Source organism: Vipera ursinii, assembly GCF_947247035.1.
Source record: "Vipera ursinii genome assembly, chromosome: 5".
Classification (NCBI taxonomy): Eukaryota; Metazoa; Chordata; class Lepidosauria; order Squamata; family Viperidae; genus Vipera; species Vipera ursinii.
Window position 1 is genome coordinate 44,209,541 of NC_139518.1, and position 21,850 is coordinate 44,231,390.

The following is a 21,850-nucleotide window of genomic DNA, read 5'->3' on the forward strand; positions in this document are numbered from 1 at the left end:
GTCAACAAGTTGAATGGGGCTGAACCCAGAATCATGGCATGCATTGGTATCTGGCTGTGGTATAGCCAGCTGACTAGATAGATGGCGAGTGTGAGAAGTGGGAACTGAGTTTCAGTGGACCTTGGCTAGAATACATTGGGAAACTGTGATGGACAACCTTGTGGGCCTCAGTGGGCCACTAGCAGTCTACAGTATGGACCAGTTTGGAGATACTGCACAACTGCTTAACCCCATCATAGTTCCTTATTGTCTGATCTACAATTAGGCTGAGTCAAGGATAGCCAGTTGGAGGAATAAAAGGTTTTTTGACCTCTTCCTGCCTTGCATGTCATAGCCCTGTGCCAGAAAAATACTGTTAAAGCTTTACTACATCAATGGTCCCTTCCATTTTGGCCAGGAAATCAGCAGAGGCATTGCTTGGATGCTGGCAATGAGTTTTATACTCAAACACTTTGTATTTGGGCCACTCAGCACGTACAACTTATAGTAACGTAGAAAACTGATAGCAGAAAAAGACCCATAGATTGCTGATGATTGACCTACTAGCTCCACTGAAAGCTGGTTCCAAGATTTCACTACGCTTTCTGTGAGGTAGTATTTTCTAATGTTACTTTTTAACTTCACTCCTGTCAGTTTGAGGTTATGCCCTCACATTTTTGATTTTTGCTTCCTTGGTGGACTAATTGAGCCATGCAAGGCCACTAGTCAGAAGTGATAGTATTCTAAGTCCGCGTGAAATAGTTATGGGAAGAGCTATGAAAAAATTCAAAGGTAATTTCACTTTAAACAGGTCTCTCTCCTGATATTTAACTGAGAGGTTTCTGGGTTCACAATACATTGGACTAGCAAGTATTTAGTGTGTGGATAATTTTGTCGTATAAATACAGCCTGAGAGTCTATTATGGACCTGGCTGAAAACAGAATCTTTTATGTGCTATTTGAAAATAAATAAAAACAAATGTAAGTATAGTTCTCTCCTTTTTGGTTTGTTTCATTTATGATTAGCCACATTGTTCTAAATCATTCAGAGCGAGTGAGTGACTTAGGAAGTGATGAGTACTGCCAAGAATAGGGCAATGCATAGTACCAACCTGTGAGAAAGGCAAAGCCATGTTGCCACTCATGTGATTAGTGATGTGAAGTTAGTATTATCGTCTGAACTTTTTTCACTGTCTGCAGAAGGCTTTCTCCTCTCACCTGCAGTATCAAGCAGCAGTGTCAAAGTTGGTAATCACTTTTGGAGAAAAGAACCCTACCTTAAAAGTAATAGTTCTAGAAAGGGACACTTTTAAGGTATCCCACTAGTCAGTACAGCCTCTCAGGAATCTTAAGTAGCATGCTGGCTGGTTTATCCTGGATACTTGTGCAATAGCATTAAGGATAAGTGGGATGGGGTGGGAGAAGGTGGTGCTTGTGCTTGAAGAGCCAAAACTACATTCCAAATGCCATGAATTCTATATGAACAAATGCCTCCCCCAGGACCTTGATGTGACTCACTAAGTGTCCAAAGTAACTTCTTTCCTAGGGGATCCTGAGGAGCACTTGGAGATGTGTTGAGCTCCATTTCCATGTTTGAGGACTCAGGTTCCAGCCTGATAATATAGGCCTCATTTTCTGCAAGGCAACAATAGTCAAAATGAGGCTGGGATTCCTCCTTCCCTCAGAGCTCATTGATTTTTCCTGCCCTGCTCTGATCTACCATGCTCTTAAATACTCACTCTGCATGCCGATTTCTGGGTTGCCTGTCAACTCCACTTGGTTGTGGGGGATCGCCTCCATGTGCAGGAACATAGAGTCTGTAGGGCTCTTCATATTCCCATCTGACTTGCTGGCTGCATGATATAAAGAGACCTCAGCAGCACATGTCAGAGCACACATCTCTCATCACAAATATATCTATCATAAGAAGATACAAATCTGGGTATAGGCAGAGGATATTTGTCAACTCTAAAAATTAGCATGGCTGTTAACCATTTTCCCTACTCATTTTCAGTTGACACATAGCATGGAGGGAGGGGGTTTGCCAGGTGCTTCACTAGTCAAAAAAAACTTTTATTCCATGGGAACCAAGGTCATCGGCTGCTCCCGAGACAGCAGGCTAAGCGTTGCGAAAAAAGCCTAAGAAGATGTATTGGAGAACATAGTTGCCTGCATAGCCTTAGGGGTGGGATTTCTTAACTTTGTATTGGGGAATTGTTATGTGTGTCTCCAAACTTGATTTCACTTTTGATGTGCCAATACTTTGTAACTAATAAACATGTTCTTTGAGGAATTTGCAATAAAATAGTTGGTTTAACTTTTTCGAGCTTGGCTTGATTAGAGTGGGTATAAATTTTAAAAACAGAGAATTAAAATAATTTTGCACAATAAGGCTCTCACAGCATCTTTTTACAAAGTCACTCTATAGGAACATGTTTGGTGATACACCTACCCACAATGCTAGTTCTCTCATTCAAGAGGATAGCAGGATCATCCTTGGGTGTCTGTGGAGTACCTCTGATTGTGGGAGCCTTTGTGGAATCACCATCATTGAAAACATCCATGTCAGGGGTCTGGGGAGAGCTATCCATGCGGCTGGCAGTCAGTGCATTCTGATACTGTTGCCGAGTAATCTAGGAATCAAACAGAGGAATTGCCAGAAAATTACCGGTACCTAGTTCTGCAAATTCATTTTCCAGTGTTTCTAACTTCTACTACATTTCTATGTGTTTTCCCCAACCTGGTGCCATTGAAGGGTGTTGTATGCCCAACAAACCTAGAGGTCTCTAGGCAACAGGTTTGCAGAGATGTGCTGCTACCACATACAATCCCATCACATTACATCCTGAGTATAAGGGCTTTTTCACTTCACACATTGCTCTTTTCTTTTTCATTGACTAGAAAATTGCTGTAAAATTACACAACCGTTTCCATTGGAAGCCTGTCTCTTCAAATGTAGACTGGCTCTATGTACTTCTATTGTTGCCTTCAGGTTTATATTTCATATTTTCCTCAATTCAGGCCTCAAATAAATTCCTTTGTCTCATCTTCCCAATTCTGATCCTTTTTCACCTCAACTCTGTGCAGTTCTCACCTGTGAAGAGCTACCCTTTTCTTCTTTCATTTCATCATTTGTATTATACTTTTTGGCTTGTGGGGTGGGGGCTGCCTTCAAGTCAGTTTTTGACTCCTGGCAACTGCCTGGACTAGTACCTGCTGTTTTTATGGTATACTTTTCAGAAGTGGTTTGCCACTGCTTCCTTTCTAGGGCTGAGAGAACGACTGGCGCAATGGCACCCAGTTGGCTTTGTGCCTCAGGTGAGACTAGAACTCACAGTCTCCTGGTTTCTAGCCCAGTGTCTTAACCACTACACCCTCTATACATTAGTCTCCCTTCAATATCCCTTCTTCCCTGCAACATTATGATTTACTATTCTGCAATATGACTTTCCTCAACACCATATTTGCTTTCCAAGTTGCATTCATCATATTGTTCCTGCCTTTTTCTCACAGAATTTAAGCAGAGAGTAATCAAAACCCTTAATGAATGGGGTTTTATTCTAAGATCGTTGCATTCCAGGTCCAACACAACCTGAAACCAAGATAACTTTCATTTTTTTGATGGAGCTCATTTCTGCTGTTGTTTAAAAGGCAAGAGAGCAAAGAAAGAAATGTATATGTACTAATGTCAGCTAGAAAAATATAGTTAATTTTATTGGTGTTAAAATGTATAGCACTGCTGAGATGCTATACTGTTGCAGAATACTTTTCTTAAAAGTAAAATGTTATTTGCAGAATAAGAAGTGAGAATTGTCATCATGTGCTGGTCATTATGCATGACATCTGTTTCATGATTTGGTAGAGGTTAGTCAAGTAAATTCACAGCACAGCTGGCAATAATGAAGAGTAAAACTACATGTTCTGAACAACTACATTTCACACAATCTTTAGGCTACACATCTGTACTCATCAGAAGCCAAACGTTTACACGGATGCCTTGCCTCTTCTAAAAGCTTGCTGAAAGCCAAAATTGTATGTGCTACTCTACTAATTTAGCATTCTCCCACCCATTTTCCCTTTTTCAACTTTGTCTTGTCTTTTCACTTCTAAGTCAAGTTAGTAAGTTCATCAGATTCACATTATCGCAACACCTGTGGCACAAAAGAACAAAAGGGAGGGCACTTCTTTCAATCACACTCAGTCCAGCAGATACCTTGACAAACTGTACATCACACAGAATATGAACAGAATAATCTGGAGTGTATATGTTGTTGTTGCAGCCACTTTGCAGTTGGGTGCTGCTGCCTCCGTAGTCATTACGCTCTCTACTTGGAGACTCAGAGCGGTTTAATCCACTGCAACGCGATGGAGATTGATTCACTAGATACAAAGAAGAAGGGATGAACAAAAGAAAAACGCAATGCCTAATATTTGGGAAAGAACTGCTTAAGATTCCCTTAATTGTTCTTAACACTGAAAATTTGTCTGCAATGAGCTCCACCCATAAGAGCTCTTGGCTTTTCATTCCGCATAAACTTGGAAAAAAAAGAGAAGGTTTATGTGTTGAATTGTTCTTTTAGAAATCTCCAAAACAAAACATTACAGTATGTTTCCCAGTTCTTACAGGTTATGCTTTCTGTTCTGTATTCAGGCTCACAGAACAAGGACTTTGTAACAATAATCAGGGCTTGCCAAAGGTCAAGATGGTTGAAGACTAAAAGCACAATTGAAAAAGGAAAGTAGTAGATTTTTTAAAAGGAAAACCAAAGTACATTCCAGTAAAATCTTCTTGGTTTAATACCTCAGTGAAAGGCATTTCAATTGCTTCTACTAGAAGGAGATCAGCTTTTACACTGCTGCCTTTATACTACTCTTCTTCCAGAAATGGAGGCAGCTGGTTCCTCTCCATGGCGTATCTATACTTAACATAGGATTCTTTTAAGTATCTCTTTATTTTTCTAGTGCCAAATTCCTATATTTAAATTCACTTTTGCTGCCAATCTACTGACCATTCTCTTGTCCTTCACTCTCCTTTTTAATTTTTGTTTTTCATTTTTCTTGTTTGTATTATTACCTCCATTTATTCCCAGGCTTCCTATTGTAGAAATACTACTAGAGAAACTAATGGCACCCCATGTCATCTCAAAGACCTATTCCAAAAAGAACTTACTGCTGGAAAGTTTGTATAGACATAGAGCCTTGGTTATTTAAATTACAATTCTGAATTACAGATTTCCTTAACTTGATGTCTGAATACAATCAAAGTTTTTTTTAATAATTCCTAGTATTTCCATCTAATCAGATAGGCATACTGGCTGATAAACTCTATAGTTATACTTCTAAAAGTCATCACTCTGACAGAAACTGCTATAATTACTCAGCATTAAAGAGAGTTTACTGACCACAACATGATGTATTTCTAAGTAGATCTGCATAAGAAAGAATTGTAAATATACTTCTTATGGCACAAGACTTTATAAACTGTTATTACTTCAAAAGAAACAGTAACTTAGAACTACATCTTCCACACACTTTTAATTCTTTGCCTTTTAATGATCTGAATTACATAGGTGTTTGAGTGAATGCTTATATAGTTTTTTCTGTATTATCATTAATTCTTTCCTTCCTTCAATTCTTGCCACTTGACTGCTTCATTAAGAAGATATCTCTTAAGTAAGACTCCCCCCTACACCACAGAGAATATATTTCTATTATCAATCTATAATCAATCAATCAGAAGCATGTATCGCTACAGCAGTGAACCACAGCCAATTAAGTGAAACGTTACAGCCGTCTTTAATAGCTTTCTCGTCCTCAAATGACTGGGACATTCTTTTGACTAACACATTTCCTAGGGTGGAAAGGGGTGATACTTAAGCCACTGAGATTATGTAGTGTCAATTGTCAAAAAGTGGTTATTATGAGCACAGCAATCCCAGAATGCCCATTTCATGTAAGACAATCTGGCCTTCAGATTATTCTTTATAAAGTCAATGAGCCCTTTGTAAGGCACCCAAGCATAATAAGCACAACAGCAAGTTAGTCCTTTGCTTTGCACTATATCAGCGTCTTTTATTAAAAATAAATCTTTTAAGAAATGTTTCTCTTTTTGTATGACAACAGCATGAGAAAAATAGTCATCGTTCTAATAATATGCATGGACCTGGACACAAAATATTGCTTCACATGGGCAAAACAGATTCAGTTGTGGACAAACAGAATACATACACACAGATTCACAATGATTTGTTTTGTAAGCATGCAGTATATTCTAAGCCAGTATTTTTCATAGGAGGAAAGAGTCAGAGGACACACACCCAGAATCACAAGGCAGCAAAACTGGGGTTCTTTCTGGGTGACATGTACAGTATATTGTTACCTGGGGAGCCAGCCAAAGATTCCCCTCGGCTGAAGGCAAAGGTACGGGACACAGACACAGGCACTAGAGAGAAGACAAGGATCAGGATACAAAAACCAGGAGAAAAGGGGAAAGGAGCAAGGTAGCTTTAGAAGGAACAAAGAGTGACCTACTCAGCATCACGGACAGGTTACAGCTATTAATATTACCTAAGCTCTTTTCATTTTGTAAAATTTAGTTTTATTTCTACATAACTTGGTCAAGGAGAAATAAACAGAAAGTAAGTTTTGAAAAAATGTTCCTCTGCAGGCTACCTAGCATTATATCCTGGATATTGCATCTCACATCACTACATTGAGACTCACAGAAATTAAAAACAGTGGATTTAATAAATACTTCACGAGCATTTATAAATCCATGATGCAATTCCACAAAGAACCATTTGATGGCACCAAAAGCACAAACAATGGAATGCAGATAATTTTAAAACCTTCATGAGTTAACAGATCCAAGCTTTAGAAGTTGCCTTATTTTTACAGACTTACCTAAACTGCACTGAGTGCACGCTTATTTGACTATATTAATATTCAGAATAGTTTATGCGGGACCAGCTCTAGCTTTCAGAGGCAAGGGAAATAATGCACAAATGCACACATTTACCGTATGTTTGGCACGAATTATGTTCTTCTTTTTCTGCTCTGGATTGAGCACTAAGGCTGAGAGGGAGGGAGAATTATTCGTGAGAAAACAAAGAAATGGGGCCAGCAGAAGCAACTAAGTAAGTCAAGGATGATGGGATGAGCTTTTTAAAAAATGTATTTTGAGCCCCCAGTAAGAGATAACAAAAAGTAGAGAAGGAAATGAAACTAGCAATGACATGGAACAACAACAGATGCTGCTGTTAGCTAAAATTGACTGCAGAAATCTCCCTAGGGGGCTATGGATACCTGTGGTAGATATATTAATGTACTTAACTGGTCAGCCAACTGAAGGTTAGGGCTGCATTTGATTTGTTCATTACAGAAAAGGAATAGGAAAGAAAAAATATATTTCACCAGCTTCATTTTAGTATAAATTACCTATGATGACTGATTATAAAGTCCAACAGTCTAGAAAGAACCAAGTTGGTGATCAACATATTTAAATATCTCACTAATAAATCAAGTATCAAATGGACTATGTTAGTAGCAGAACAGGGTATTCACAAATATTTATCTGTAGCCCTTTTCCCCTGGGATGGTTTATGGTATCTCCGTGATTTCTTCATTCCTCATCCTCCCTAATTCCCACTGCCCCTGAGATGCTCAAACTCATCCTATTGGGTGCATGTCATGCATTGCTCCAAAGGGGACCAATACTTTACTGTGGAACTGGTTCAGGATAGAGTACTAAAGCAGTTTGTGTTTTTTTATAACCTTAAACTGAGAACTTCACAACTCCCAGCATAAGTAATGAATTAACTAATATACCTGGCTTCATATTACACTGAACCATGATTTGTTTCAGGCTTAGGGGGTGTTGCAAACAAGACCAGGTATGTCTTGTTTAGTAAACCAATCTTAAAAAATAGCCTTGGCTTAACCAAAATCTACAGTTCTATCAATTATGTCACCAGAACGGCTGCTCTAAAACATGTATATCAGATTGTATATTTAAAAATGGTTATGTGGCAAAACTACATGAAAGACTATCTACTGTAGCTGACCTACCCCTTCCTGATTCATAATTCTGCTGGAGTAGGATTGAGATGTCAAGAAACAGTGGACTTTATTTAACTTTTTTGGTAGAGCTGGCAACGCTTAATGAAAATGGTCCTCTATACCACCTTATTTTTAAAAAAAGGTCAGGTAGGAGATACATACACAGGAAAGATGATCCAGCCAGGCTGCTCATTTTACGCCCATCATTATCTGAAAAGATGGAAAAATGGAAGGTGAATCCCCAATCAGACATTTATTGTCTCATCCCTGCTCTGAACAGGGAAGAGACACATTTTCAGTCACATAGAGGCAGGAGGTTAATATCAACTGTTGCTTGCCTAGATCAGGCTCAAATGAATGGTTCAAATATTGTTATTATTTGGTTTTTCAAGACCTGCCTGCTTGTAAAGAAAAGAAAATTGCTTTATAAATCTCTTTCTTCCCAACATATGATTTTCTGTTAATGTTGCAGTACTGCAATTTCATGTAATATGAAATGAAGATGTTCTGCTTAAAAATATTTTACACATTTCATTCCTTACAAACCTCTGCGCTTCCTCCTGATCCAGGCGCAGGGACTACTACTCTTGGAACATAACTCTTATTGTAACATGCAAAGCCTGGACTAACTCTTGAGCCAACAGAAGTTATATCTCTTTGCTACGTACTGGTAGTTTTTCCTAGCCCTCGCCTAAATTATGGTATCTGTCCTCTTTTGGGTTTTTTTATTTACCTGATATTTGCCTAAATGTTTAGTAGAGTGAAAATCAGAATAAATTTGCAAGTTCTTGTATATTACATATTTAGGCTCATTTGTTCTGTTTCTGTGACTTCTATCATCCAATTCTGTGGTTAATTTTAGATTTCTAACCTGAGTAGATGACAGTCATGATTGCTGGGACACCATAGTATGTGAAAGCACCATTTTCAAATCGCAATCCTTCTTTTCCTACTTCTACCTCCACTTTTCCCTAAAAAAACAAAACAAACAAAACAAAAGCATGCAATCCAGCTGCACCAGTCATCTCTCTTCCACCATATCTGATCACCCACTGAAAAAAGGAAAAAGATATATATAACGTAACTTAAGAAATTGACTTCAGGTAAGAACAAGGCCAGTTCATTCACAAATATTCCTTCATAAAAGAAAAAAAAATAGAAATATAAACCAAAATAGCTGGGGAACAACAGAAAAGATATCTTGAAAGGTTAGGTTGAGAATAAGAGTAGTAACAGAATTTAGAGAATCTATACCTGATTTATAGTTGAAAGTACTCAATAATATAGCAGCTACAGAAATATCAAGGGGAAGAACAGTACAACTAAAGGTCCTAAGAAAAAATGAGCAAGGTTAACCAATCCTAAGAAAATTTCTTAGGGAAACATTAAAACAATACTAGTCAAATTAAAACACAATCTTTCAGTCCCAGTTTCAAATTCATGACACTTTTTAAATTTGAATGACTAGTTGGATAGTAAAAAGGTAAAGGTAAAGGTTCCCCCGCACATGCGTGCTAGTCGTTTCCGACTCTAGGGGCCAGTGCCCATCTCCGTTTCAAAGCCGAAGAGCCAGCGCTTATCCAAGGACGTCTCTGTGGTCATGTGGCCGGCATGACTAGATGCCAAAGGCACACGGAACGCTGTTACCTTCCCACCGTAGTGGTCCCTATTTTTCTACTTGCATTTTACGTGCTTTCGAACTGCTAGGTTGGCAGAAGCTGGGACGAGTAACAGGCGCTCACTCTGTTACGCGGCACTCGGGATTCGACCCGCCAAACTGCCGACCATCTGATCGACAAGCTCAGCATCCTAACCCACTGAGCCACCGCGTCCCTTCAGTTGGATAGTACTTAAACTCCTAAAAATATGAATAATGTGTACTAGTAGTGACAGAAGAAAACGTATTGTCAAACTTATTTGGATAAAGCATAGAGGCACTTCAAGCCAAGTTTCTAAAAATTATTTTTCTGCTCTGAGTGGTTCCTCTTTATTTTAAAGTCTGAAACAAATATACTGTATGTAAAATTGAAACTCATATCTGGATTTTTATTTGCAAGCCAAGTGCTTATTCTTTATTCTCTAATAAGACTTATACAAGTCATCTGAGTGAACTTGTAGTTCATAAAAGGATTTTTTTTTCATGATCAGAACTGATGTGTTACCTGTAGCCGTCCATGAGAAATATCTAAAACAAATTCTTGGAACGTGTCCTTTTCTATTCTTGGTACAAAGATTTCATATTTACATTCACATTTATTTCTCAGGTTTTTTTAAGACTAATTGACCATATAAATGCTTCCTATAGTAAGCAATAAAGTTGATGTTACAAATTTCTGTCATAATATGGCAAACCTGTAAGATGAGCACAAAATAGTCAACTGGACGGTTACGCTGGTAAAGATAGTGTTCAGGTGCTCGCTTGTTTTTGTGGTCAAATTTCATCTCCTGGATGACATTGGGATGTTTGAGAAGCCGCAGCAGGATCTTCTCCGACAGATGTGGCGTCTTGAAAGGTTCCACCTCTGCAAAGGAATAAAAAAGAGGAGGAAAGCAGTAACTATGCTTTCTGTGCTCGGAGAAATCAGGAGGAAGGTAGTTGGAGAAAGGTAATTTTTTATGATTTTAAAAATACTAAGAATTTGAATTATAGTAGTTAAACTAATACAAATTAAATTTAAGAGAAAGAGAATGGAAAGAAAGAATTAGCAGTGCAGGAAAAAAGAAAAAAATAATGAAGGAAAAAAGGAAGAATACAGCAAAGGAAAAGGAGGAAATATAAAAAGGAAGAATGCGGTAAATTAAAAGAATACATAAACAAGTGATTTCCAACCTTCATCAGATGTATAATTTAATATCTTTCACCTCCCATAAGATTAAACAGATATCTCTTCACCCAATATCTCATCCCTTATCTATAGGCAAATCTATAAACCATCAAGTGTTCAATCCTAGTTATCAGCAGAAATTCCATAAAGGGTTGCGAGAATATTGCAAAAATGTCTCATTATAACCTTGATCAAATATACCAACTTTATATTACAGCCTTTACATTTAGCAGTCTTAATCTTTAATTTAATCAAATATTGTCATAATATTTAATTTCTCTTCAATTCTGCTTTATCTCATTGCAGGGTTTTTTTCAAAGTTTTAAGAAGCCTCTTTTGTACATCTAGTAAGAATTTTTTTCCAGCTCATTTTCTTGGTTTATCATTTGTTTATGTTTTTTAAATTTTTAAAACAAGCAAGGTTTTTTGTATATCCAGTAAAACATCCTCTTCCAAATTATTGTCTTGGCCTGTCATTTGTAGTTCCACATTCTATACTTTTTCTGTCTTGTCATATAATTTTTTTCCACATCTGTCATTCCTTCATTAATATATATTTTAAACAGTCTATCCACAGAAGCAGACATCATTACTGACAGTGTGGATATTGTAGTTGCTAACCTCTGGCTTAATTCTTCAAAGATTTCCTTTAATATTTCCAATGTTATAACATTTTGTATCATTCTGTAAGTCCAAGTGTTAACTGACATTAATTCTCTTTAAAATCTTTAAACCACTCTAGGGTCCAGTTTCTAAAATCATAACTTATCTTTTGTTAGGACTTGCAATTACCAGGATAGCCAAAGTGAGTCTTTCCCATGAGAAACTGTTTTATTTTAATAGCTAATTCCAAAATCTGAATCTTTATATGGAGCTTAATCAATTTATAATTTTCTTAGATCAAAATCTTATTCACCTTTTTGCTATTTATTTCAAATCTTTTTTTAAGCTTGTAATTTTCTTTTGTCCAGAGTTGAAGATCAACTCACTTGATAAAGACTTTTCAAACTTGTTCTGAAGGTCTCTAATAGCTTTAATGTAGTGAATAGGCAATAAGAGCCTTGGTGGAGCAGTGGGCTAATGCCTCCTTAAGTAACACCAGCTGCCTGCAATTAGTGCAGGTTCGCATCCCACCAGGCTCAAGGTTGACTCAGCCTTCCATCCTTCCGAGGTAGGTAAAATGAGGACCCAGATTGTTGGGGGCAATTAAGCTGACTTTGTAATAATGCCGCTTGGGGTGTGTGTGAAAGCCCTAATAAGCAGGCATATACATAGAATGAAGGCTACTGCTAAGCTTGTAAGCCGCCCTGAGTCTTCGGAGAAGGGCGGGATATAAATGGAAATAAAATAAAAATAAAAATAAAAATAAAAAATTTCTGAAAGTGATTAAAAGTGAGCTTTGCAACCTTAGTGTTTTTAAAAACAGCAGTCTCCAACCTTTCTGGCTTTACGGACCAGGGAGAAAGGGGGGAGAGGAGATAGTTCCACGTGAGCAATGGGAAAACAAGTGCATGAGGCTCCATGCTGCGTGCATGTGCCCAGAACCTTTGCAGCCCAGTTCTGAAAAAGCCACGGCCCAATAGTGGGCACAGCCTGGGGTTTGGGGACTCCTGCTTTAAAAGGCTTTGCTATGGTTGCAAGCAAGATGGCTGATTCCATCATTTCCCAGGACTCAAACCCATGGGAAAAATGTTGTCCTGTGGTCTCTTTGTGAGAAGCAGCCATCCAAAACACATTGGGTGATCTCCTGCTGTCTCCTTATTTTGAGAAGTGCCAAGGAAACAGTTTAATCAGTGGTGCCTTAGCCTTTGCTATAGTTGTCAGCTCTGCTTTTTCAGAGGTGTCTTCCGATCACGATATCTCGCCCCAATGGAGAAAGACAGTACTGAAAGAAAATGATGCCATTACACATTTCATTCGCTCTAAATTAAACTGGCTGCTTAAAACGTAAACCACAGACGAGTTGGATGCCAAGTCTTAAGATTAAAAAAAACACACAAATGTCATTCCATTCTTTAAAAAAGGTTAATTCCAAGCTACTTATGATACTTGCCCATAGCATGGTTATCAAACAATAAGTATCAAAAATGCAGCAACAGCCTAAGAAGAGCCAGATACCTGTAGCCATGAAGCGATGAGTGGCCAGTAGCAGCTGCGGTGAGATCTTTACTCTCATCTCACTATCCGAAAGTCTAAAAATGGAGAAATCGTGAGGTTTCCTACCCCGATGGAGGATCCTTTCCTTTTTCTGATTGTCTGCTGAGGATTAAGAAAGTAAAAAAAATATAGTCACAACTCTGGGAATTTAGAAGGGATGTTGTGTCTCAGTTCCTAGTCTTGTGGCAACATTTTGTGTGTGCTAATCTTACATCAACACAACTCCCTTATCTTAAATGAAAAACAGCCATTCTCTACAGCAGGGGTGTCAAACTTGCAACGTTAAGTGATATATCACGACTTTTTTCCCCATTGCTGGCAACGGGGTGGCTGCGGTTTCGCCATGACGCATTTGGCCTGCGGGCCGGCAGTTTGACACCCCTGCTCTACAGCACTGAAATACTATCAACTCTGTCCAACCCAAAGTGATATACCACCCCTTTTTTGGGAAGGGAGGCTTTATTAAAATACAAAACTACAATATCTAAGCAAAAATTAAAATGAAGTGAAGGGTAATACATTTCAGGTGTAACCAAGCTTATGCCTTAGATTAACAGGATAACAGCTACAGACACAATATATAATGTGTAATTTTAAAAAGAAAGTTAGTATGAGAAAAAGAAAACAGAATTTTCAAGTAAACTTGTCATATTTTCTTAAATTGTTATATACTTTCAAGCAAAGCTGCAGTCCTAAACATTTTTACTTTCAGTGTGATTTGTTTCTAAGTAAATATGTACTATCAGCACTACAGGTGCTATATTTTGTCTTAAAAAGAAGTAAATCCCTTGCCTTCTTAATCTTTTTTGTTTGTTTGTGTGAGCCTTCAATCAAGTCAGTGTTAAAGTCTGGAGACAGTGTGGAGAAACAAAGGCTGGCAAGGTTTTGGAAATGGTTTCCCACTGCCTCCTTCATAGAGTTGAGAAAGTGTTACTACTGGCCCAAGGTCACCCAGTTCAGTGTGACTGTAGAGCTCAGTTTTCCAGTTTATAGCTTGGTCCCTTAATTACTACACCAAACTAAAATTTAGCCAGTAAGATTCCACTGTTGCAGTCTCCAAACTTAATCATACACAGTAATATCTCCCATTCTAGTTCCATCATTCAACCTTAAAGGTACTTTTTCACAGTCCATTGATGCCTAAGGATTAGTCTTCCAGGAAAGGAGTAGGAATGAGATGAAGTAAAAGATCTCATTCCAGAAGATGCTATTTTAAGAATCTGCTTTTGTGCTAATGAGATACTAACATCCAGGGATAGACATATACTTATCCGATTTCACTTATATGGGCACTGAAGCTGAGATGTATGGGATTCTAGTTTGTCATCAAAGCAATTGCTGAAAGCTGCTATTGCACAAGAAAAATCACACAAAAAGATGGCAAGTTAAGAAAAAGCTATGTTCAACAAGAATTGTGGAGAGGGAAATGAAGAGATTTTAGCAAGAATTTTACAATTGCTAGAAATAATAGCAAACAAAATTATAATGCCTGTGTTTTTATTTATCCCCCAAACCATTTAGTGTCGTCTTAGAAAGATTCTCCCACACATGCGTGCTAGTCGTTTCCAACTCTAGGGGCCGGTGCTCATCCCCGTTTCAAAGCCGAAGAGCCAGCGCTTGCCCGATGACATCTCCGTGGTCATGTGGCTGGCATGACTAGACACCAAAGGTGCATGGAACGCTGTTACCTTCCCACCGTAGTGGTCCCTATTTTTCTACTTGAATTTTTACGTGCTTTCGAACTGCTAGGTTGGTAGAAGCTGGGACGAGTAACAGGCGCTCACTCTGTTCGACCCGCCAAACTGCCGACCTTCTGATCAACAAGCTCAGCATCCTAACCCACTGAGCCACCGTGTCCCTTTTAGTGCCATCTTAGTGGCCCCCTAATACTTACTATAGAGATCCGTCTCATCCAGAATCTCCGATTTGATGATCTCCTCAATCACATCCTCCAGAGTGACAATTCCCATCACTTCATAGAAAGGGTCTCCTTCCCCTTCGTCATTCACTCTCTGTACAATTGCAAGGTGTGATTTACCTACAAAGAAAGAAGGAGCAGAAACAAATTGTGCAGGAGATGATTGTGTTTACTGCCCACTGCACCCAAAATAAGATAGGAAGTGGATCATTTAAGGCTTCTGGGCCCTTGACTAGTGCTCAGGAAGAAGCGGCCTCCTTTTGAAATGGGAATGAAAAGCAAAGTTATTCCAACCATCTGCTCCTCCATGTGAAGGAAACATAAAACAATCAAGTCTAAGCAATGCAAATGTAGAGTTGATTTTGCTTCTTGAAATTCAGGAATATATTTTCCTACTTTCCAATACAATGAAAGTAAATTGAATACATTATCTTGGGCCCCGGAGAAGGGAGGAATTCATAATGATGGGAGAGAAAAGGAAAGAGGTAATGAAGCAGTTACTTTGGGATAGCACCAAATGTCCAATCAAGGGTTGTATGCTCCACAACAATGAATTCTACTTTCCACCAATCTCATTCACTAGCATCCAAAGGGTGATAAAATGGCCTAAATTTCAGGATATTTGCTAATATTCAAATTGTATGAGGACAAGCATTTTAGATATCAAAAGTGATGTACTTAGATACTGATACTTCCTGTGTAAAAATATGTTTGTGAAACATCTACACACCTGACACTACTTTTAAAGACCATGAAACAAAAGTAATCTAGGTTTGATTTTCAATTTTCATTTTAAAAAAAGAATGCCAAATTAGTTTGACTTTTTATTATGGTTCTCTCCCTACTAGGCCTACTCCTAACTATATAATGGTGATAACTGACCTTTATCATGTGCAAATCCTGCCAATGTACTACAAAATGTGGAATAATTTGTTAGGAAAGCAAACTGAATGTTACCCAATTAGCCCAATTAAAGCAAGCCACAGAATGCAGGATTGAACGCCAGCTAAATCTCAGTTGGAATACTTTGAGTAGCTTTGTTCACCATTTATAATTCTCTTTGAAGAGGCATTGTTGCATAATTTTTTTCAAAATGTAATTCTTACACTTTCTGATGTTAAGCATAGTGCTGACTTATAGTTTTTCTCTCCAATGCTGCTCCACTTAAATTTCTTAGCCATTTTGATCTCTACTTTATGGCACTTAAGATACAGTGTTTTTTAGATACTGATTGTACATAATGCTACTTAACAAGGAGCTTTCTGTGCTTATACCATCTGCTTATACAACTGGCTCCCCTACCCATCACAGCTCTGAGAGAAATATAATTTTTGGGTCTCTTCTATCTTTTTTAGGCACACCATAGGCATTATCTGAAAACTGAAGTTTGGGGAAGATTGAAAGCAAAAACTCCACATATTTCAGCTAGTCCAGTTTTAGTAGCTGATATTATGAGGTTCACAATAAAATTGTTGAATGCTTTTGACCCTGAACAACATCAATGAGTCTTAAGGATTTCCATATGGCCACTGCAGAACTGAGAAGCGTCAGGGGAGCCTGTAGCGTACCCCTGGAGATTAACAAAAGACAGCAAATTCAAGACCAAATGTTCAACACCCCACTTTTCAAGAGGACAGCTGCTTTAGATTGCTTGCATCTGCCATATCCAGTTGCAACTCAGCCAAATTACACTAGTATCAGTTAGGCCAGGATATGTGGCGATATGTGGAGAAACCAATGGCCATCCTCTTGAAAGTTCACAGATGCAAGAAATACAAAATACTTTTCTGAGAAAGATGATTCTTCTAAATGCATATTATAACAGTGCAACATAAATTGTGACAGTGCAACTGTGTCTCGTTTCTTCTCCCTAGGATGAGTTTCATCACGAATTGCAGAACTAAACCCAAAACCACAATCTATCATGTTGAGAAAGAAAAAAAACCCCATAGATTTTGTATAAATGATGTCTGGAAGCCCAGGAGTAGCTCTGGACTCTGAGTTTGCCATTTATTCATTCAATCTCATGAGAATTCTTGTCTGACTAAATGCCTGTCTTTCTCAATTTAGGTGAGCAGTGCCCTTGCATATAACCTGTATCAGCAATCCCCAATCTCATTCTCTCCAGATGTTTTGGGTTTTAATTCCTAGAGTTACCAGCAAGCAAAGAAGATGGTTACACTGACTACAGGGCTATGGGAGTTATTTTTTTTTTAATTTTTTTATTTTAATTCCATTTATATCCTGCCCTTCTCCGAAGACTCAGAGCGGCTTACAAGCTTAGCAGTAGCCTTCATTCTATGTATATGCCTGCTTATTAGGGCTTTCATACACCCCCCAAGCGGCATTATTACAAAGTCAGCTTAATTGCCCCCAACAATCTGGGTCCTCATTTTACCTACCTCGGAAGGATGGAAGGCTGAGTCAACCTTGAGCCTGGTGGGATGCGAACCTGCACTAATTGCAGGCAGCTGGTGTTACTTAAGGAGGCATTAGCCCACTGCTCCACCATTCAATCTGTGCAAAATTCCCAAGTTTGCTGGATCTGTATATACAATCTACAAATCTAAATTAGATGTTAACACTGATGATATATGATGTGCTTTGTTGAATGACTCAATATTTCTTCACAACCTCACCTGAATATTATTTTTAAAGAATGAGTTTGCAGAGAGCTGAAACTCTCTTTATAGAAGCAATTTCTTGTTTTTTCTTGCCTCCATATTAACAAATTAGACACCATTCAGTGCTATGTCTGAATATGATAACAAAGTTGTAAAGACTGAGTTAATTGTCCTATAATAATTTTGCTACTGAAGACAGGTTTACAACAGATATTAGGAAAAGAAATGAGAGTTTCATGTTGCATATGATTCAAAGCTTGATGCTGTAGCACATGCTTTACGCACAGGACTCAGATCTGATCCCCAGCAACCAGATAGGACTGAAAAAGACTAAGGCCCTGCCTAAAGACTGGGGAACTACTGCCAGGTTAGCACTGGGCAATCTTTTTCAACCTGGTATCCTCATAATGTTGAGCTTTAAAACATAGTATTTCTGAGTCAGTATGGACCAGACTTCCTAACATTTTGCTAGAATAGGAAAATTATCAAATGCATAGGTATAGTATAGGTGGTACCTTGCTCAATAGTAGTAACTGTGAGAGGGATCTCGGAGTCTTAGTAGACAATCACTTCAATATGAGCCAGCAGTGTGCTGCAGCTGCCAAAAAAGCCAACACAATGCTAGGCTACATTAACAGAGGGATAGAATCAAGATCAAGTGAAGTACTACCACTTTTACAATGCTTTGGTAAGGCCACACCTGGAATACTGCATCCAGTTTTGGTCACCACGATGTAAAAAAGATGTCGAGACTCTAGAAAGGGGACAGAGAAGAGCAACAAAGATGATTAGGGGACTGTAGGCTAAAACATATAGGGAACGGTTGCTGGAATTGGGTATGTGTAGTTTAATTAAGAGAAGGGTGAGGGGTGACATGATAGCAGTGTTCCAATATCTCAGGGGCTACCACAAAGAAGAGGGAGTCAAGCTATTCTCCAAAGCACCTGAAAGCAGGACAAGAAGCAACGGATGGAAACTAGTCAAGGAGAGAAGCAACCTAGAACTAAGGAGAAACTTCCTGACAGTTAGAACAATTAACCAGTGGAACAACCTGCCTCCAGACGTGGTGAATGCTCCAACACTGGAGGTTTTTAAGAAGAGACTGGACAGCCATTTGCCTGAAATGGTATAAGGTTTCCTGCCTGAGCAGGGGGTTGGACTAGATGACCTCCAAGGTCCCTTCCAACTTTTTTATTATATTATTATTATTATTATTATTATTATTATTATTATTATTATTATTATTATTATTATTATTATTATTATTATTATTATTATTATGCCTCATTTCTCCTTTGCAATTGAAGGTAAAGAGATATCCCTCCAATTTCAGCTCATGGTTTCTCTGCACTGAATAGAAATGCATAAATTTACAAGCAGAAAGATTGACAAGAGCATGTCAATTTATATAAACAGTGGAACAAATTGGGGAAAATGTTATTAAAGAGTTTCAGGAGAAAACTCCTTAGTATATCATGGTAATCTATTTGGAAAACCTTTTGGACAATTCCAGTGACTTACAATGAGCCATATGTGATAGAGCATAAATAGGCACACACACACACACACACACAAGCACCCATACATAGACACATTGGTGTGCTGTTCCAATAATTCAGCCACAACATCCAGGCTACAGAAAGAGGGTAGACCAGTGCAGGAGGGGGCACGGTGGGATCCCAGGGTACCTCGCAAGCAGGGTGCACAGGGAGAAGAGAGGCATGTGATGCTGGCAGGAGGCGAGTGGCTGGGGCCCCGGGCCCTCACCCTTCTTGAACTCCTCGAGCAGCGTATCTAGGCGGGTATCATGGAAGACACAGTGCAGCGGGCGGTGATAGAAGCGAGTAACTGTCTGCAGTGGTGTGCAGTCATCAGGATCGACGAAAGCCAAGTCCTTGACAAACAGCAAGTCGACAATGTTTTCTCGTCGCTCACCTTCATACACAGGGATGCGGGTATAGCCTGAGCGAAGAATCTCAGAAATGGTAGTGAAGTCAAGTATGGCATCAGAGTGCAACATAAAACAATCATTCAGAGGCGTCAAGATGTCCTCAACTACCTTGGTGCGTAACTCCAGTGCACCTTGAACCATGGCCAGCTCCTCACTCACAAGATCACCATGAGGGTCAGCAGCCCGCAGGGTCTCCAGCAGGCGCTCCCTCGTGGAGAAGGTGCTGAGCTCTTGATGCAAAGCCCAATCTAGCAAACGGCTGAGTGGATAGCATATGGGGAAGGTGGCCGCCATAAGCAGGCGGGTGAGAAAGAGCGTGTGCGCAGCAATGGCTAACCCGTGGCGGGAACAAACGGAGTAGGGCAACACCTCACCACCCAAGAAGACCACACTGGTGCAGAGCAATACAGGCAGCCACGGCACACCTTGGTTGTCTTCGGGCAGGGAAGCGTGACTGGCTTGGAGACCAGCGCACAACCAGCCCGCCAGCGCGGCATTAGCACCCGCCTGTCCGAGCAACAGAGTGCAGAGCAGGTAAGTGCCGCTTCCGCCTCGGCCGCGCGCAGCCTCCACCTTGCGCGCCTGGTCCCTCTCTGCAGCCGAGCCGCTGTTGCGCAGTACCCGCAGCTCCATCGGATCGAGTGACAGCACGGCCAAGCGGAGGCCACTGAACAGCGCCGACAGAGCCAGCAGGACTAGGGCGCCCAGAGCCCGCAACCAGCCGGCGGTGGGCAACGGGATCAGCCACGCGGTCGAGACCGCTAGCGGCGTTTCCACTTGCAGCACGAAGCCCCCCGGCGCGCCGTGCAGTTGCCAGGCTCGTCCATCCCAAGCGCAGAGCCCGAACCGACGCCCTTCGGGCCCGGCGCCGGGCTCACCCTTTCGCGGCTCCCGCACTCTCACCTCGGCTAAAGCCGAGCCGGCCGAGCCTCCGGGCAAAAGCGGGCCCAGCACCTCCACGTCCGAGGCCCAGGCGCTGCGTTCGGGGCAGCGCTCCACTTTGGCTGGCTCCTCCACGAAGACGACGCGGCGCTCGAGCTCCTCGCTCGCGCCGCTGCCGTTACTGGCGGCGCTGCCTTCGGCCGGCGGCTGGAAGTAGAGGCGCAACAAGAAGCGGGAACCCTCAGCCGCCCGCAGCGCTCCCCCCTCGAGCCAGACGCGCCCGGGCGCCGTGTCCTCCGGCCGCAGCCCCAGCAGCCACGCCGCTCCGCCAGGGGGCCTTGGCGACAAGGAGAAGAAGAGAAGCAGAACCGCGCCTCGGCTCCGACCCCAGCAGCCGGCGGTTCTGCGCTCCAGCCCGCGGCCCAAAGCTGCTGCCGCCTGCCCCACCATCCTCAGCAGCCAGGCAAAAACACGGGGCTTCGAGGAGCAGGCGCCGGCCGCACGTGACTCTCTCGAGGCGCTGGAGGCGGCCGCTGGACCACGTGTGCGCGGGGGGGAGCCTGCCAGCCCCTGGGCTTTTCTCGGAGGGTCGGGGGCGCCCCGTTTACCCGAACGGTGGACTCCTAGCATCCCGCGAACGTGGCCCCGGATGTTATCGGTGGCAGAGTTGGTCTTCTCTTCAATCTGGAGGCCGCCGCGTTGCCCGTTTCCATTTCCCTGCGAAATCGGTGGGTCTCTGCTAACGGCGTCCTGGTCCGGGCGTCCCTCTGCTCGGCTGTGCTTATTGGGGGTGGCGTGCAGGGATGATGGTGAAGTGCAGTGACAAACGCGCAGTCTTTAATGCGTCCTTGACCTGCTTGTCTGGGCAAGCTGCCAGATTTTCCTCCTCTTTAAATATTGATATATGTAGAGCACATTAGGATTCTGGTGCAGTGAGGGGAATTAATGGCAATTTGCTTCCACCGAGAAAATAAAATTAGGGAGGCGGGAAATCGTAATACAGTGGAATAATACTTAACGTCTCGAATCCTGACGATCCAGAAAGATGCAGCCAGACAAGAGGACTGAATGAAACACTAGCTCTATCAATAGATCTGATGGATGAGTTGTTATTAGCCTAATGTTCACAGTAATTGTCACTAGGATTGTCATTTTTTTTCTCTTCCTGGTTAGTCTCCTTTAATGGCAAGGTAACATAACAATTTCCTTTTTTCTATTTTTACACTTGTATAAATATTTGTACTTTATATTTGTATTAATTTTGAAACAGCTACTTGAAAATAAAAAAAACAGTAATGTATACTATAGAAAACAACAATTAGAATATAATAAATTTATATTATATAAAGTTGGGAGTTTCCCGATACTCCCATGTTACACCTCTGCTCCGTGAGCTGCATTGGTTGCCAGTTGTCTTCCGGGTGAGATTCAAGGTACTAGTCATGGTGTTTAAAGC

At 40.7% G+C, this 21,850-nt stretch overlaps 1 protein-coding gene across 2 annotated transcripts; it reads right to left on the bottom strand.

Annotated features, from left to right (window-relative positions):
• Positions 1-1,120: 1,120 nt before the first annotated feature.
• CNNM1 (cyclin and CBS domain divalent metal cation transport mediator 1) lies at positions 1,121-21,047 on the bottom strand (the record flags this gene model as incomplete). 2 transcript variants are annotated; one of them, XM_083365059.1, is made up of 12 exons in its annotated part: positions 19,329-21,047; positions 14,914-15,057; positions 12,981-13,121; positions 10,390-10,559; positions 8,909-9,008; positions 8,200-8,247; positions 6,359-6,421; positions 4,193-4,359; positions 2,436-2,612; positions 1,719-1,824; positions 1,498-1,614; positions 1,121-1,197 (listed from the first exon to the last, which is right to left on the bottom strand). In XM_083365059.1, exons 1-12 carry the CDS (start codon positions 21,022-21,024, stop codon positions 1,121-1,123), a joined length of 3,006 nt encoding a protein of 1,001 aa, XP_083221185.1. In that variant the 5' UTR covers positions 21,025-21,047. The 2 variants fall into 2 exon arrangements, with proteins under 2 accessions (XP_083221185.1, XP_083221184.1); XM_083365058.1 differs by having other exon boundaries at positions 1,719-1,832; positions 2,432-2,612.
• Between the last annotated feature and the right edge of the window lie 803 nt (positions 21,048-21,850).